This window comes from Hyperolius riggenbachi, chromosome 2, assembly GCF_040937935.1.
Source record: "Hyperolius riggenbachi isolate aHypRig1 chromosome 2, aHypRig1.pri, whole genome shotgun sequence".
In the NCBI taxonomy this organism is placed as follows: Eukaryota; Metazoa; Chordata; class Amphibia; order Anura; family Hyperoliidae; genus Hyperolius; species Hyperolius riggenbachi.
The window spans coordinates 42,213,482-42,230,531 of NC_090647.1; the positions used below are offsets into that span (position 1 = coordinate 42,213,482).

The window sequence follows — 17,050 nt, forward strand, 5'->3', positions numbered from 1 at the left end:
CTTTGTTACATTGTAACTACGCCGCACCCGACGTCACTCGCCGCTCAGCCGCCGCATACACTTACGCGTCCTTGCAGGACGCTAAGTCCCCGCCGGCTCCCGCTGTCCACCCCGCCCACATCTGTCACCCACATGTCACCCACATGTGGGTGACATGTGGGTGACATGTGGGAGAGGCAGGGAGGGCAGCGGAGCCGGCGGGGACTTAGCGTCCTGCACGGATCCAACAGAGCTCTGAGCTATATAGCTCAGAGCTCTCTAAGCATCTTTGTATTTGGGCTCCAAGGAGCCCCATTGGTCCTTAGCAGACCAATGGGGTTCCTTCAAATCAGAAGGAACCCCATTGGTCTGCTAAGGACCAATGGGGCTCCTTGGAGCCCAAATACAAAGATGCTTAGAGAGCTCTGAGCTATATAGCTCAGAGCTCTGTCGGGTCCGTGCGGCGGGTGAGCGGCGAGTGACGTCGGGTGCGGCGTAGTTACAATGTAACAAAGTTGTTACATTGTAATAACTTTGTTACATTGTAACTGATAGAACATTTCCGAGGATATTGCGTGGGATCATTTATTTAAAGGGACAGGTAATTATTAGTGGTTAATTAAGAATATTAAAGGACTTTTTTCGTGGTTATGTTTTTTGTTCAATTAAAATACTTTTTCTATGTGTTTGTGTGTTTATTTACTTTTAACTCTTAAAGGAAATGGGTAAGGGGTACAAGTACCTCTATACTCATTTCTCCTGGGAGGGGGGTGGGCATCTGGGGGACCCCTTTTTAAAGGGGACTCCCAGATTCCACCATGAACCCCCCACCCAGGAAATCGCGGCCTCCACCTCCACCGCCCATCGGAGGTGGAGAAGAGCCCCTTGTCCTTGGATTGGACAAGGGCTCGGAGGGGGAGGGGAAAGCTTGGCTGCCCCTCCCCTTCCGAGACCCCCCAATCCATGGACCATGCGGGCTGGTATAGTCAGGGTGCGGAGCCCCACGCGGCCGGTGCTCCGCATTCTGGCTATCCCAGCCTGCATGGGGGACAAGGGGTTAAAGAGGTCTGGGAGGGGGGACCCCACGTCGTTTTTTTTTTATATTTCCCACACTCAGAACGAAGTAAGTAAAACTCTTCCCACTTGGGGGAATCTATGAAAATAATACACTATTGTTACCTGTGCAAAAAAAACTGACATTTTCCGCATTTAAAAGACATTTTTGCCCTTGAAACTTAAAAATCGATTTTCTCAAAAACTATAAGGTCTTTTTGAAAAAAAAATGTTTTCCTCTTATTCCCACTGATCCCCTTAATATACCCTAGGAATTTGGTGTTCCTAAACTTTAAGCAGGCTTTGCTATTAACCGTTAAAGTCGGCGGGTTTTTAAATGTATACATTTTTACTTTGAAACTTTAACATCGATTTTCTCAAAAACTATAAGGTCTTTTTGAAAAAAAAATTTTTCCTCTTATTCCTCCTGATCTCCTTAATATATTCTCCAAATTTGAGGCTCTTAGCATTTAAGGGGGCTTTGCTATTAACCCTTAAAGTCGGCTGCTTTTTTATATTATACGGAGCGTTACGGTTTAACGCGAAATTACGGTAGCGTTTAATGCGAAATTACGGCATGAACAAATACCCATTGTAATGCGAAAATTACGCGAAAATTACGCTTACGCGAAATTTCGCGAAATCCTTCTTCATTACGATTATGTACTTACGGCCATAATCGTAATTACACTAATTACGCGAAATTTCGCGAAATCGTAATTAGGTCATTACGCTCATCTCTAAGTCTGCGGTAACCAGGTAGTAAGACCAGAAGCAATATTCATGGTAATAACTAGGTAGTAAAACCACAAGCTATATTCATGGTAGTAACCGGGTAATAAGACCACGAGCTATATTAACTGCAGTAAACGGGTCGTAAGACTACAAGCTATACTGATGGCAGTAAGTAACCAGGTAGTAAAACCACAAGCTATACTGATGACAATAACCGGGTGGTAAGACCATAAGCTATATTGATGGCAGTAACCCCATGGCCGGATTTCAGGCAAGGTCACAAAGGTCATGGCCTAGGGCACCAGGAAGCAAGGGGCGGGGTGCAGGGGCTGGCACACTCACGCAGTCAAGAAAACATGTGAACTGCAGCAGTCGGGCAAGTGTCTGGAACTCATTGGGATGAAGGGGCAGCAAACGTAGGCAGCTTATTGTCTATGATCTGAGCTGTCACTCATCTTCACCATCTGCTGCTCCTGAGGTCTAACTCCGCCCTCCACCCAGCTCCAACCTATCAGAGTGGAAAGCATCCATTTGGCCCACAAATGGAACAAAAATTATAACCATTCTGATCATTTCAGATGTAATCGATCCACAAAACAGATTGATAAAATGATTGACAAATCGGTGGTTTGTAGTCAATTGGCACCATCAACACTGATCAATCCAATGAATCGGAAGGTTGATCGGTCAGTAAAATTGCATTGTTATATATTGTTATCAATATAAGTGTATGTATGTGGTGGGGGTTTGCTATTTGTCAGGGTGCGGCTGGTGTTTATGGTGAGTAACCAGGTAGTATTTATTTATTGCCAACATATTATGCAGCATTGTACATTAGTTAAGGTTACAGACAATATTTAGGGGAGACAGTGGCGGCTCCAGGCGAATAAATGGGCGTGGTCATGAGTCTCATGACCGGATGAGGGTGGGGCTAACTGTGATTTAAAGTGAACCCAGGGTGAGAGTGATATGGTGGCTGCCATATTTATTTCCTTTTAAACAATTCTAGTTGCCTGGCAGCCCTGATGATCTATTGGCTGCAGTAGTGAACTGAATCACACCAGAAACAAGCATGCAGCTAATCTTGTCAGTTCTGACAATATTGTCAGAAACCCCTGACCTGCTGCATGCTTGTTCAGGGTCTATGGTTGAAAGAATTAGAGGCAGAGAACCAACACGGCAGCCAGGCAGCTGGTAATAATTAAAAGGAGATAAATATGGCAGCCTCAATATTATTCTCACGTCGGGTTCCCTTCACAAGTGCAACGCAAAGACAGAGGGCCCAAGTTTTGGTGACCCTTTCCCCAGAAAATTCACATAGTTGTGCAGGTTTTCTCAAGAAAATACACGTAATGTGAGCAGATTTGAACAAAAAACACGTTCAATGACCCCAATATGCACAATCATTATCAGATATGACCCCAATATGCACAATCGTTTTTAGATATGACCCCAATATGCACAATCGTTATCAGATATGACCCCAATATGCACAATCGTTATCAGATATGACCCCAATATGCACAATCGTTATCAGATATGACCCCAATATGCACAACCGTTATCAGATATGACCCCAATATGCACAATCGTTATCAGATATGACCCCAATATGCACAATCGTTATCAGATATGACCCCAATATGCACAATCGTTATCAGATATGACCCCAATATGCACAATTGTTATCAGATATGACCCCAATATGCACAATCGTTATCAGATATGACCCCAATATGCACAATCATTATCAGATATGACCCCAATATGCACAATCGTTATCAGATATGACCCCAATATGCACAATCATTATCAGATATGACCCCAATATGCACAACTGTTATCAGATATGACCCCAATATGCACAACCGTTATCAGATATGACCCCAATATGCACAACCGTTATCAGATATGACCCCAATATGAACAACCGTTATCAGATATGACCCCAATATGCACAATCCTTATCAGATCTGACCCCAATATGCACAACCGTTATCAGATATGACCCCAATATGCACAACCGTTATCAGATATGACCCCAATATGCACAACCGTTATCAGATATGACCCCAATATGCACAACCGTTATCAGATATGACCCCAATATGCACAACCGTTATCAGATATGACCCCAATATGAACAACCGTTATCAGATATGACCCCAATATGCACAATCCTTATCAGATCTGACCCCAATCAGCAGCAACACCTGAAAAAGAAAAGACAAACCCATTTACTCACCTAGTCAGAAGACCTCCTGTTCCGACCTCCTCCTCTTCCAACCTCCTTGTGGCGCCCAGCTCAGCTCCCATGATCCTCTTCCTTCCTGCAGCAGCCTGCATTACCCGGCGAGCAGGACTACGGGAAAATGGTCGCCCGAAGCCCTGCACTGCAGACTCCAAGTCTGCAGAGCAGGGCTTCGGGCGGCCATCTTACCGTAGCCCTGCTCTGCTGCTCCGTGCTGCTGCTGTGAACTGACTCGGTGTCTCTTAGACGCCTGAAGTCAGTTCACGCCAAGGGGTGCTTGGACAAATTTAGGGGGTGCTTGGGCACCCCCAAGCACCCCCCTGGCGCCGCCACTGGGGGGAGACATACAGCAATATGACAATACCTGAATACAAGAAAAAACAGATCACACAGCACAGTATGAGTACCAGGTAATGCTTAGTCAGTCACTGGATGGAGCATGGAGATTAGGCAAGTTAGGTTCTCTCAAATGCATAGCATGGGTTCACAGTAATGGAGGTGCATGATCAGGTAGGACACAAAAGGAGGAGGACCCTGCCCAAAGCCCAAAGGCTTACAATCTAGAGGGAGAGGTGGGGACACGAAAGGTAGGGGACCAGAGTTCAGCTGTGGGTTTAGAGCAATTATGAGGGGTGGTAGGCCAGAGTGAAAAGGTGAGTATTGAGGGCCTTCTTGAAGGTGTTGAAGGAGGGGACTACCCTAATGGGTGGAGGTAAGGAGTTCCATAGTGTTGGAGCGGCTCTTGAGAAGTCCTGGAGGCGTGCATGGGACTGGGTGATGCGGGGGGGGGGGGGGGGGGGGGGTCAGGCGAAGTTCATTGGAGGAGCGGAGTGAGCGGCTTGGTGTGTACCTCTAAGTGAGATCGGAAATGTAGGTTGGACAGATTTTGTGGACAGATTTGTAGGTCAGACACAATATCTTGAATCTCATTCTGGACTGGATAGGAAGCCAGTGGAGGGATTCACAGACGGGAGCCGCCCTGTTGGAGCGATGGGAGGAGTGGATAATTCTGGCTGCTGCATTCATGACGGACTGTAGCGTAAAGTAGAAAGATCACAAGCTCTATTGATTGCAGTAGTAACTGGTGTAAATCGTTCAGTGTAGTTTGGGGAGCTTTGTGTAAGATTTCATGTGATATAATCATCGGTTGGATAAAACCTTTAAATGTGTTTGTGTCCGCAGGGAACCCCGGAAAGTCATACTGCACAAAGGCTCCACGGGGCTCGGCTTCAACATTGTGGGTGGAGAGGATGGAGAAGGCATCTTCATCTCTTTCATCCTAGCGGGAGGACCAGCGGACCTGAGCGGAGAGCTGCAGAGGGGGGACCAGATAATATCAGTGAGTATGGGAATGGGGCGGGGACAAAGAACAGAATCAAATCTATAGAAAAGCAGCAGATTACGTTACAGCTGGAATTTTTTTGTTTGATTCAATAGCAGTATCTCAGCAACACTATCAGATGTGTGTGCTAGGACCAAAATTGAACCAATTGTAGAGGAAAAGAGTACTAGGCCCTTTGAGAAACAGCACCACACATATATAGTATTCTCATTATATGCAAAATCTATTTAACAATAATATAACATCACTATAGAACCATTAAAACAATTAAAACAATCAGACCGCCTGTAGCATCAAAAAAGTAGTATAGAAATATTACATAAGTATTGAGCACGTTTCTCACTATTTACTATTGCTTATTATTGGGTGCTCAATACTTATGTAATATTTCTATACTACTTTTTTGATGCTACAGGCGGTCTGATTGTTTTAATTGTTTTAATGGTTCTATAGTGATGTTATATTATTGTTAAAAAAATTGTGCATATAATGAGAATACTACCGTATATATGTGTGGTGCTGTTTCTCAAAGGGCCTAGTACTCTTTTTCTCTACAATTGGAATTTTTTTGTGACAGATGGTAAAATGACTTCACTAAAGCAGAAGCAGAGAAAGTCAGAGCAAAATAAGCTGATTTAAAGCGGGCCTGAACTCAGAATTTCCTCTCTGCTCTAAAAGATAAGCAACAGCTTAATAACCTTTACAGAAAACACATTTCTTTGTTACGCAATACATCTGCAGTGTGTCTACTTCCTGCTTTCATGGAAGCAGACATAGGGTTAACATCTTGTGTTTACAAATTAGCTGCTCTGCCGAGGCAACCAGCTGACACAGCTGAGAGATCGAATTACAACTTGTGATTAGTCACAGATGAGGGGGAATTAGACAGGCTAAACTCTCTAAATACATACAGGGTGCATTTCTTTGTTTTCCTTCTGTCCTGTGCAAGAGTTCAGGTCGGCTTTTTAAGAGGAATTTTTTTAAATGAATTATGTGTTGTCTGCCAGGCTGGGTCATTAGCACAAATCGTGGAGTCCCCAGCAACATTTGTACGATGGCCCCCTTCATTCACAACCCCTTCGTCTCTCCTTATACCCAGGAGAACCTTTGCCAAGGAACATATACAAATGTGTGGCTGCCATGACCTTCTCGCCACGGGTGTGGCCACAACACCTGTTCTAGAGGAGGGGGGGAGGGGTTATCAGAAAGAAAGTTGGCGTCCCTCAAAGGTCGGGACCTCTCTATCTACAGCTGCCGGTGTTGTTTTGCCTCTGTAGTCACTAGTCAGGCCTGTTGGTGGCTGCCCCAAGCTCATTATACTTGCTGAAGTAGCTCACACAGTAAATTAACATTTTAACAAAGTGAAACAGCTAGACAGCCTAGGCTAAGCTGGGAGGGCGGGGCTACATACCAATGCACAGCAATATATGGATATACTGTAGGAAGTGTTTCAGATGCTGTATCCTGAATAATTTGCTGCATTCTACTATATGTCAGTACAAGGCTAATTTAAGCTACCTATAAACCTAATAAACCTGCCTGAGGCAGCCAATGAGGACTGCCTCGGGTGAGAATTTAGCATGTGTGCCAGAGGTACCCGATGGCGCATAATGATCTGACACTGATGATCTCTATACTGCGGGGGGGGGGGGGGGGGGGTGTTCTTTGGCTACCTATGTGGAGTGTGCTGCTTCTGGCTATCAATACTGGGGGTCCCATCTGGCTACCTGCACTGGAGAGGGAGGCTATGTCAACCTACCGAATAGTATTACCGTAGGTAGCTATACATAGCCCGCTAGCCCATCCTACTTATATCTGTGGCCAATGGGAAAGGCTAATACTGGGAGCTCCTCTTGCTACATATACTTGCTGACATACCTGCATGGCCGGATTTAGGCCTAGGCCACCTAGGCCATGGCCTAGGGCAACACAGGAGGAAGGGCACCAAAGCAGCAGGTTAGACTGGTGAAGAATTTGCAAGCTTGCAAATGCTGCAATGCAGGGAGGTCAGGTGACCGCAGTACTCTGCCTGCTGCTAGCCGCCTGTGCAGCAGCCTCCTTGCTCTATGTGCACGTTTGCATTGCGGCCGGCAGCTATGGACTTGGACAGCATTGGAGACAGAAAGGAAGAGGAAGCTTCTGCACTGGAGATGAGCGGAGAAATTAGTGACACTGATGGCTGCTGTGGTGTGAAGGTGAGCTGGCTACCTATACTCAAAGGAGGGGGGGGGGGGGAGTAGAGATTAAGGGAGTCATCTGGTTACCTATACTGGAGTGAAAGGGGGAGGGGTCATCTGGCTACCTATACTGGATTGAAAGGGGGAGGGGTCATCTGGCTACCTATACCAGAGGAAAAGGGGGGAGGGGTCATCTGACTACCTATATTGGGGGGGGGGGGTCATCAGGCTACCTATACTAGAGGGATGGGTGGGGTCATCTTGCTACCTAAACTAAAGGGGGGCGGCTGGTGACAGTGGCCTAGGGCGGTAAAGAGTACTAATACGGCCCTGCATACCTAGGCTACTCATACTGAGCGGTACCACTGGCTACGTAATGCTGGAGGCTGGATTTTTACACCCTCGCCCTGGGAGCTATGTGGTTTAGAAACTGCCCAGCATACGGTCTTCAAGGAAGCAGCAAGACTTGCGCACTGTAAAGCGCTTGCTTGGACGACCAGTGTGCAGGCTAAAAATACGACTGAAGGATTTCCCATTGCACAGAGCAGATCTTGCGGAGCACTTTCCCCCTGCAGGTGCTGGAGGAGCGGACGTCCTTCCTGCAATGACAGATGACTGCAGAGTATTGTACAATCCCCACAGCAGGATCGCATAGCCTAGCAGATGTCTGCTCAGCCAAGCACAGCTAGAGTGGGAAGGGTGTAATATTCCGCTGATTGCCCATTGCGATCTACAATTACACAGACCTATCATTACAAGCTGAATGCGCAAACACATTTTTTAAAGGGGACACCATTACTTCCTTCTTCGGAGATTCATGATGTTGTAGATATGGCAATATGAGTGTCGATTGGGGCATTTTATGGGAACTTGAATTTGCAATCGAATTTGCTTTCACTGTGCATAACATTTCAGAAAATGTTTGGGATTTATTCATTTAATTAACCTCTTGACAACTACAGGACCAGAGCAATTTTCACCTTTAAGGGCTCCTATTCTTTCACCAATAACTTTATCACTTCTTATCACACCACAATGATCTATATCTTGTTTTTTTCGCCACCATTTAGGCTTGTGTTCCCATTCACCGATCAGTCTAGTAATGGGCGGCGACAAGAATGCCCACAGGAGATATCGTGGCGAGGTACATATATCTACGCCCCTGGAGCTAAAATGAAGTCTGAAGGAGCGTAGATATACTGTACCTGTCCCGAGAACATGTAAAATGTCTCACGTATGTACCTGATATCCCTGGCAGGGCAGTTTGTAGGCCACATAGCTTCCAGGCCGAGGGTGTAAATATTGTGGTATAGGTAAGCCAGAGGAGCCTATAGTATTAGGTACCTGAGCCTCCCGTATAGTATCAGGTATCTAGAGAAACCCCCAGCATTAGGTAGCTTGATGCAGCCACATTAAATATAAGTAGCCACAGCAGTCTCCAGTATTAGGCAGCCAGAACCTCCTAAAGCCTCCTAGAGTATAAGTACCCAAATAGCCAACCCTCCCCCCCCCCCCCCCCAATATAAAGCCAGAGAGCCTCTCCGTGGTTTAGGTGGCCAGAGTAGCTTTCCCTGGTATAGGTAGCTAGAGAGCCCCCACTCCTCAGTATAAGTAGCCAGAGAGCCCCCTTCTCAAGTATAAGTAGCCAGAGAGCCCCCCCCATCCTTTGTCTAGGTAGCCAGAGAGCTGCTCTTCCTTGGTATAGGAGCTGGAGAGGGGTGGCGCCGGAGATAGGAGGAGGAAAGAGAAGGTACAGGGGGGCAGTAGGGGGACACAGAGAGCACAGAGGGGGACAATGGTGGCACAGAGAGGGACAGTGGAGGTAAAGAGGGGGATGGTAGAGGCATAGAGTTTAGACACTGGTGGCACAGAGGGTAACAATGGAGTATTGGAGGGGCAGAGGCGGAACAAAGGGGGGCACTAGAGACACAGGGAGAACAGTGGAGACACAGCAGGACAGGTGACACAAGGAGGGGTCAATGGAAGCACAGTGGACACAGGGTTTGAACCTGTATCAGTTAACCTGAATAAATATGCATAGTTGAAAGCATCAAGGTTGATAGAAAATGAGGAAGATAACGCCTTATCTCAGAAGCCATAAGAGGAAGCAGCTGTACTCATGGAAATAATAATGAAGCTATTTCATATTTGCTTTCTTCCCAGCTAAAGCAGTAGGAGAACAGAGGCACCAGCAGGATAAAAGCGGATAAAAACTTTAAAATTTGCTGGGAGGAAGTGGTGGACTTACCTCCATAAAGCAGACACGAAAGACTGTCTGAATAGTAGCAATCACATTTATTAAATAGTACCCCAAAAAAGTGCAACGCGTTTCGCAGGCCCAACCCGCTTCATCAGGCAATAAACGTGGGGACAAAACTGTAGACAAGAGACAGTACATTATGCTATAGTAAATTCTGCAGTTACAAGTTTGCATATCAATATATTGCATAACATAAAGCATACCATATGAAAAAATTGCTTCGTGGAGATAGCATAAAATAGTTAGGTGTGCAAGTAAACAATAGGGGGTAGAGGCTATGGTGCTCGCGATAGTAATGGGTTATGGGGTGTTTTTTACACAGATTTGCAATGAGTGGTATTGGTAATGGAAAAGGGTATATGTCAGCAAGAGTAATGGGTAATAGAGCATTGAGAAGAGAACAGGGGGCCAGAAATACAGGGTAAAGTGTGCAAATAAAATAATATAAAGAACTCACCAGAATTTCGGCATTAGCAGGTGTAGCGCCTCAGTGAAGTGGTGAGGACACTCAACTCTTTATATATACACAGGTTCTTGCTAAAAGGGCCAATTGGATGTGTGGGAGGTGTAAGGTGGGCGGGGTTCCCAGCTAAACCATAACTCTCATCCTATAAAAAATATATTACCGAATTCTGAGTGCCTTGCCTGTCATGTGGGCACCTTGCATGATGGGAGTAAATAGGAGCAAACATTGATTATAAAATATTAGTTTATTATAGTATGTTTGGTACCAAAATGTTGCACATTTTTCATGGGGCATGAATATGCTATTAGGGTGATAAGCGATGCTTCAAATATGGACGAACAATACATTCACTGGCGTAACAATAGGGCCTGCAGCCCCTGCCCCCACGAAGGGGCCCGGGTCCTCCCCTGGGGCCCGCTTTGGGCGGTTTTGGGGGGCTGGAGGGGTCACAGCATGAGGGGAAAGCCATACTTCACTTCGGCGGGGAGGGAGGACAGTCCCCCCCCCCCCCCTCACCTTGGGCTCTCCCCTCTGCGCTCCCCTCCAGCGTTGAATAGTTTGTGTATGCAGGCGGCGGGCAGCGGCAGATACATACCTTCCGTGCGCTCCAGCGTGGACGTTTCTTCCTTTAGTGTCTGACACGACTTCCTGTATAAACAGGAAGTCGTGTCAGAGGATAGAGAGAGGAACCTCCATGCTGGAGCGCACGGAAGGTATGTATCTGCCGCTGCCCGCCTGCATACACAAACTATTCAACGCTGGAGGGGAGCGCAGAGGGGAGAGCCCAAGGTGAGGGGGGGGGGACTGTCCTCCCTCCCCGCCGAAGTGAAGTATGGCTTTCCCCTCATGCTGCGACTCCTCCAGCCCCCCAAGCGGGGCGCTCAGTATACATTCATGACCAACTTTGCCACTTAAAATGCAGTGGGTGATTCAGCCTGAGCAGGAGGCAGGACTCTGAATCCCGCCTCCCAAACCTGATTTCTTATAAGGGACCGTGGCCAACAGGTCAGTTTAAATCTCCCAGTTCCCAACGAACAAACAATCACTGCATCATCCTCCTGTCCCTGTGTCCCGTGTGTTTTGGCTACTGTGCATCTGTAGCTGTTGGGACAGGAGGAGGACGGGGCCAGGGGGCGTGCACTGACATGTGGCGGTGAGAGAGACCTAGAACATGTTTTTAAACAGGCTTAGGTCTACTAGTCCTATACAATAAAATCCCTGTGTCTCTGCGTCCTGTCCCTGTGTGTGTGTCCCTGCGTACAGGCTAAGGTCACTAGTTTTTAATAAAATGACTAAAAGTCATTTCACAGCTATTTACCTGACTTGAGTAAGGCAGAATGCTTTTCTAAAGAGACGCTACTCAGAGAAACTGTATTGTTTAATAAGATTGAGTTTTGTTAACCCTTTCTTTCTTAGTTCAGATTAGATAGCGGGGTCCTTGTTCCAGAATAAAAGAGGTCGTGGCAGCCTTTTAACAGTTAAAGTATGCAAAATAGAATGTTAGTGTTCCTTGAGTTCCCTCCTGGCATGTCTGTTTGCCCAATTCCAGCTACCCCGATACATCGATTGCATCCACAAGATTGGATGGTCTGTGGGCTGAAGCAGATTGGGAGGCACTAACTGGTCTGGCCAGGGGGAGGCGTGTGACAGTGGTCTTGTTGTCTTTGGAATCCTTGAGGGTCCATTACCCCCAATAATTACACCAAAACGTTTGTATGCTGTACTTTTTTTTAAAGTGGATCCGAGATAAACTTTTACTCATTGCATAATTGTGTTCCTTACATATAGTTTATTATTCCTCAAGCCAAATTCTTTTTTCTTTTTTTTCTAATACCTTAATTCCCTATAAACTAAACAAGCCTCGCCCACAGCTCCTGCAGCGCCTAGGCATTCTGAGTCCCATGTAGCAAGTGCTCATGGGAGCTCAGTCTGGAGAGGAGGAGTTTTTTCCCGAAGGAGGAGGAGACGGCATTACCAGCCAGAGATTTCAGAGGCAAGGGGAAGGAGAGGAGTCACAGGGTGAGGGGGGAGATACAGAGCAGCTGGCCTGTGTAGTGATCACAAGCAGAACATGGCTGCCCTCATTGTATCACAGGAAGAAATAATCATATACTGTTGAAGCTGTTTGCAGCTAGATTTGCTGTGTAAACTATCTAAACTTTAGATAAAATATATAGACAAGTTACTTGTCATAGTTAGTTTTTCATCTCGGATCTACTTTAAAGTAAACCTGAACTCTTGCACAGGACAGAAGGATAACTGAGAAATGAACCCTGTATTTATTTAGGGAGTTCAGCCTGTCTAATTTCACCTCATCTGGGACTAATCACAGGTTGTAATTTCATCTCTCAGCTGTGTCAGTTGGCTGCCCCGGCAGAGCAGCTAATTTGTAAACACAGGAGGTTAACCCTATCTCTGCTTCCATTAAAGCAGGAAGTTGACACACTGCAGATGTATTGATGGATTTGTAGCAGCTGTAACAAAGAAAGGTGTTCTTTAACCCCCTTGCCGTTATGATTCTTTCCGGATTTTAGAGTGTAAAAGCGGTGCAATTCTTTTGCATGCTTTTAGATCCTAAAACCTGGAAAAAATCATGCTGCCAGGGAGTTCTGCAGCAGCCCAGCAATCACTCACCTCCCTGGCTCCAGCGCTGCAGTTTTCCCTCCGTCCTCTGGGTGGTGCTGTAACCCTATAGTGAGATTGCCGTCTGTCGTCATGACGACAGACGGCAATCTCACCAGGGGGAAGCAGAGCCTCGGAGCAAAGGAAGAAGAATGACAGCCGGCGTTGGGATCCCCCAGGAGATGAGTTAAAAATGCCTCCTGCGCACATTGCTCTGCATAGACCTCCCTGTGACTACCATGAGTTCAGCTCGGGGTTACCGCTTCTGGCTTGTTTTTTCCACCCCGAGCTGAACTCATGAATACCGCTAAGGAGGTTAATGGTAATTGTGCTGTTGCTTATCTTTTAGAGAAGAAAGGGAATTCAGGTCTGCTTTCATGTAAAGTGCACCTGCACTTATGCACAGGACACAAGGAAAACACAGATGAATCCACCTTGTTTGTGTTTAGAGTGAAGAGCCTGTCTAATTCCCCCCCTCAGCTGCAAGTAATCACAATTGTAATTTGATCTCTCAGCTGTGTCAGCACAAGAATCTCAGCAGTCCTATGCTAATTTGTAAACACAGGATATTAACCTTTTGCCTGCTTCCATAAAAAGCAGGAAGTAGACACACTGCAGATTTATTGCATAAGTTCTGTGGACTGCAGCAAATACCAGTAAATGTTTTTCTGTAAAGGGTATTATGCTGTTGCTTATCATTTAGACCAGAGAGGAAGTTCTGAGTTCAGGTCCAGTTTAATTCAAGCCAGTGTTCTTCATCTCATGAGTGATGTCATACATCAAGATAACAGTACCTTTTTATGGCTGTTTATGCAGCTCGCGCTGATTACTTAGGCAGACAAATGTGTGTCATCGCTCTGTGTGAAAGATCAGATAGACAGCTTGGCCGAAGCGCACTGCGGGGTGGGTGAAGCCGGTGACTTATTCCCTGATTGCAACATTCAGCTCCAGAATTATTCTGACAGGGCGGAAATAGATAGTGATCAGCCTGGCAGCAGCTTAATGTTATGGGCAGATAATCACTACCTCATCACCATGGTTATCTCCCTGCCGACCAAGCGGAGATTCTGGGGGCGTCGTCCATATGCTGGAGGAGCAATTATGGCTGTGTTATTGTTCTGTCATCTGCGGAATATATGGAGTCAGTCATTGCTTTTATTTATGGCATGAGGTTGTCTGAGAGGGAAATCGGTGACGTAAGCTCAGTCCAAAGTCTCAGAAGCCAACAAATATGATCCTAGTGGTGCAGGAATGGAGCCCAGAATGACGTTCTGTAATCCCAGCCTGTTGCCCTTCTGAAGAGTCAGAGACAGAGCCGGATCATCAACAAGGCATATCTAAGCAGTTGCCTGGGGCCTGTCAATGGGAATCTATAAACCAAAAAATCAGCCAGTTACATAACTAGGGAGAGGGAAGCCTCCCCGCTCCTCTCACGGTCCCCTCGTTTAAGCGGCAGCTCCCCTGTTTGATTCCATGCAGCTCCCCTGTTTGATTCCATGTGCTGGACTTCAGAAGTCTTCAGGAGTCCTCCTGAAGACAGGCGCACACAGGAGTGTGTGAGAGACGGCACTTGAGCGTGTGCAAAATGGAGCAGCCTGTCTTCGGGAGGACTTGGCTCCCAAAGAATTCTGAAGCCTCCTCCGGTGGCAGAGAGATCAGTATTTGGCCAAATTAGCTCTATAGAACCCAGAGCCTTCCCTCTCCATAGGTGAGTATCTGGTTTATTTTTTTGTATCATGAATTCCAATTGACTTGAAGAGAGAGAAGGGGCCTGGTGGAAGTTTAAGTTACCCCCCACCAAATCTAACTAAAAAAAAGCCAGGTAATCAACAACGGTGGGTGAAAACTGCTATCTTGCCTAGGGCCACAGTTCAGCGCAATCCTTTTCTGGCCAGAGAAGGAAGGTCTTTTAGACCGCCAAGGAATACTGGGTGTTCTTATAATCACAATGAGGTTGTGCAACTAAAGCAAAACAATGCATAATCAAGTAAACGTAAAGGTGCCCATGCATCACTCAATTTTGTGGGCCAATCGACGTTTGTGATCTGATCATTTTATCAAACCGGAGGAAAATCGGTACTGCAACATGGCCAACTTAATCTAAAGGATCTATCTGGAATGCTGGAAAATCTCGGTCTCAGGGCTCTATCGGGTGCACGGCGGTAATTGCGCTCAATATTGCGATGGCTGGCGTACCCTACGGATTCCCCGGCCAGCATCCACCTAAGTGTATCTGTGTCCCCCAATGTGCTGAGTATAAAGGCTCACCACTCCATCACAGCAAATGCCTGTACCATGCGACACAAGCACATATATAAATGTCACTACAGGCACCTGGTGCCATGTGGTACAGGCGTTCACGGTGACACAAAACACTGGAAGAGGCCAGGAATCCAGCCAGTGGACAGGTGAGACTTTCCTGAGCATGAGCATGGGGAGGGGGTGACCAGGCAGAGGTGGTGGAGGCGGCGCTGGGCCAATGCCTGATAGATTTCATGCTGAATCTATCAGAAATAGGTGTGCGGTGAATGGGCACGCAACAGATCCCTCTCTGATCAGATGCGCTGTATGCCTGGCTTCCTTTAGTAGCTTATTGACCAAACCTAAGGAGAAATAATGTGTGCTTTTCCGTATGTACGTATTTGGTGGTGTTCTTTATCTTTTTCTTCTATTCTCCCCTATTTAGGTTAATGGAATTGACCTCCGTGGTGCTACCCATGAACAAGCAGCATTGGCCTTGAAAGGAGCGGGTCAGACGGTAACAATGGTAGCCCAATACCAGCCAGAAGGTAGGTGACAGGGGCATTGCTGGCTTGTCACTGCCCCCCAAGCCTTGCGTTGCTATTGTTGCTGCTTTTGTAAAGTTCTGCCTAAATTGCTTTATGCTGCTGACTGTTTTCCAAAGATATATGAAGGCAACCATGAAGGAAAAAAAAGGCTTAGATACTCAACTAAGAAGGGGGAAGGGTCCGGATCTCGAAGAACCTTCCTGGTCCTCTCTCTGTGTCCAGGTTCCAGTGCCAGTAACTCACGATTCAACCGCCAAGTCAAACACCTCTTCAGCCTTCATTCAAGAATTCATGTCCCCAAGTACTTCCAAAGATGAGTAGGTCCATACTGCGCACGGGCCCGTGCATGCACAGTACAGAGGGGCCCATCTTCAGAAGCTCTCAGGGACACTAAGCTTTCTGAGGATAGTTTACAGTGGGGGAACGAGGACACGTAGAAAGGACCAGGAAGACTCTAGGAACCTGAACCTTCCGTCTTCTTAGGTAAGTATCATTTAACAATGATCAATGCTGCTGTCATGTAAAGAAAGCATGGGGCCACCCAAATGAATAAAAATTGTATATCAAAATGTAAAAAAGGAGAATAGACTAGATCCTGTAGCTCCTTGTCTCCTCAATGGTCCAACCACTTCATGGGAAAAATTGTTATCAACCTCCATGTTAGGACCACCTCCAGGTAAGTCTGATCTCAGTTTATCAGTTACTACGTTTGTCCGATGTGCAATTTTATTCAATGTTACAAAGAAGTCTTAGCATGGTCATGTAGTGGATCCATCAAACCTTTTTCACGTGCACTTCCTAAAAACACATTTCACTCATCTCAGGATAAAAACTTTTGTTATTTTGACTGAACCCTTTTTTTAGTTATTTTTTAATACTGTTTTAATAAAATTTGTGGGGGAAAAAGTGCCCCTCTCTCCAAATTTGTTTTTATCTGTAATTCCTCATAGTAGCTTTCACTGTCCAGGAAGGCTAAGCCTTTAATTGTGGGGATAAACCGCCAAGTCAGTTCTAACCCACATGTGCCTTAATCTTGGGGTTTGTGCCTGTTCTCAAGTACAAGGGCCTCAATGTGCCCAAGAGGAGAGGACACAGAATGACAGTATTTGGAAGGGTGGGAGGCTTGTGCGCGTCTTGCAGTAGTTTCATAGAAAACTTGTTACCTACTCAGCCACCTTACAGCTAATTAGGTGGGAATGCGTCCAGGCCCTATTTACAGGGGGGTAAATACATGGGAGCTGCCCCTGCAACCACATGGGGGCCCAGAGGTGTTAGGGGCCCCCAATTACTAACCTTCACTTCCTCCAATAAAAAAAAGTCCATTCTTCAGATCAGGTGTTTATGTGGCTACCCTTGTTATGGTGTGAAGATTATGA

At 46.3% G+C, this 17,050-nt stretch overlaps 1 protein-coding gene across 16 annotated transcripts in view; it reads left to right on the plus strand.

Moving 5' to 3' along the window:
* DLG2 (discs large MAGUK scaffold protein 2) overlaps nt 1-17,050 on the plus strand; it is a 1,711,631-nt gene that overhangs the window by 1,271,854 nt on the left and 422,727 nt on the right. For all 16 annotated transcript variants that reach the window (XM_068266685.1, XM_068266688.1, XM_068266686.1 and 13 more), the window contains 2 exons: nt 5,201-5,357; nt 15,572-15,674. In XM_068266685.1, the coding sequence (XP_068122786.1) occupies nt 5,201-5,357; nt 15,572-15,674 (260 nt within the window). The remainder of the gene's footprint in view (nt 1-5,200; nt 5,358-15,571; nt 15,675-17,050) is intronic.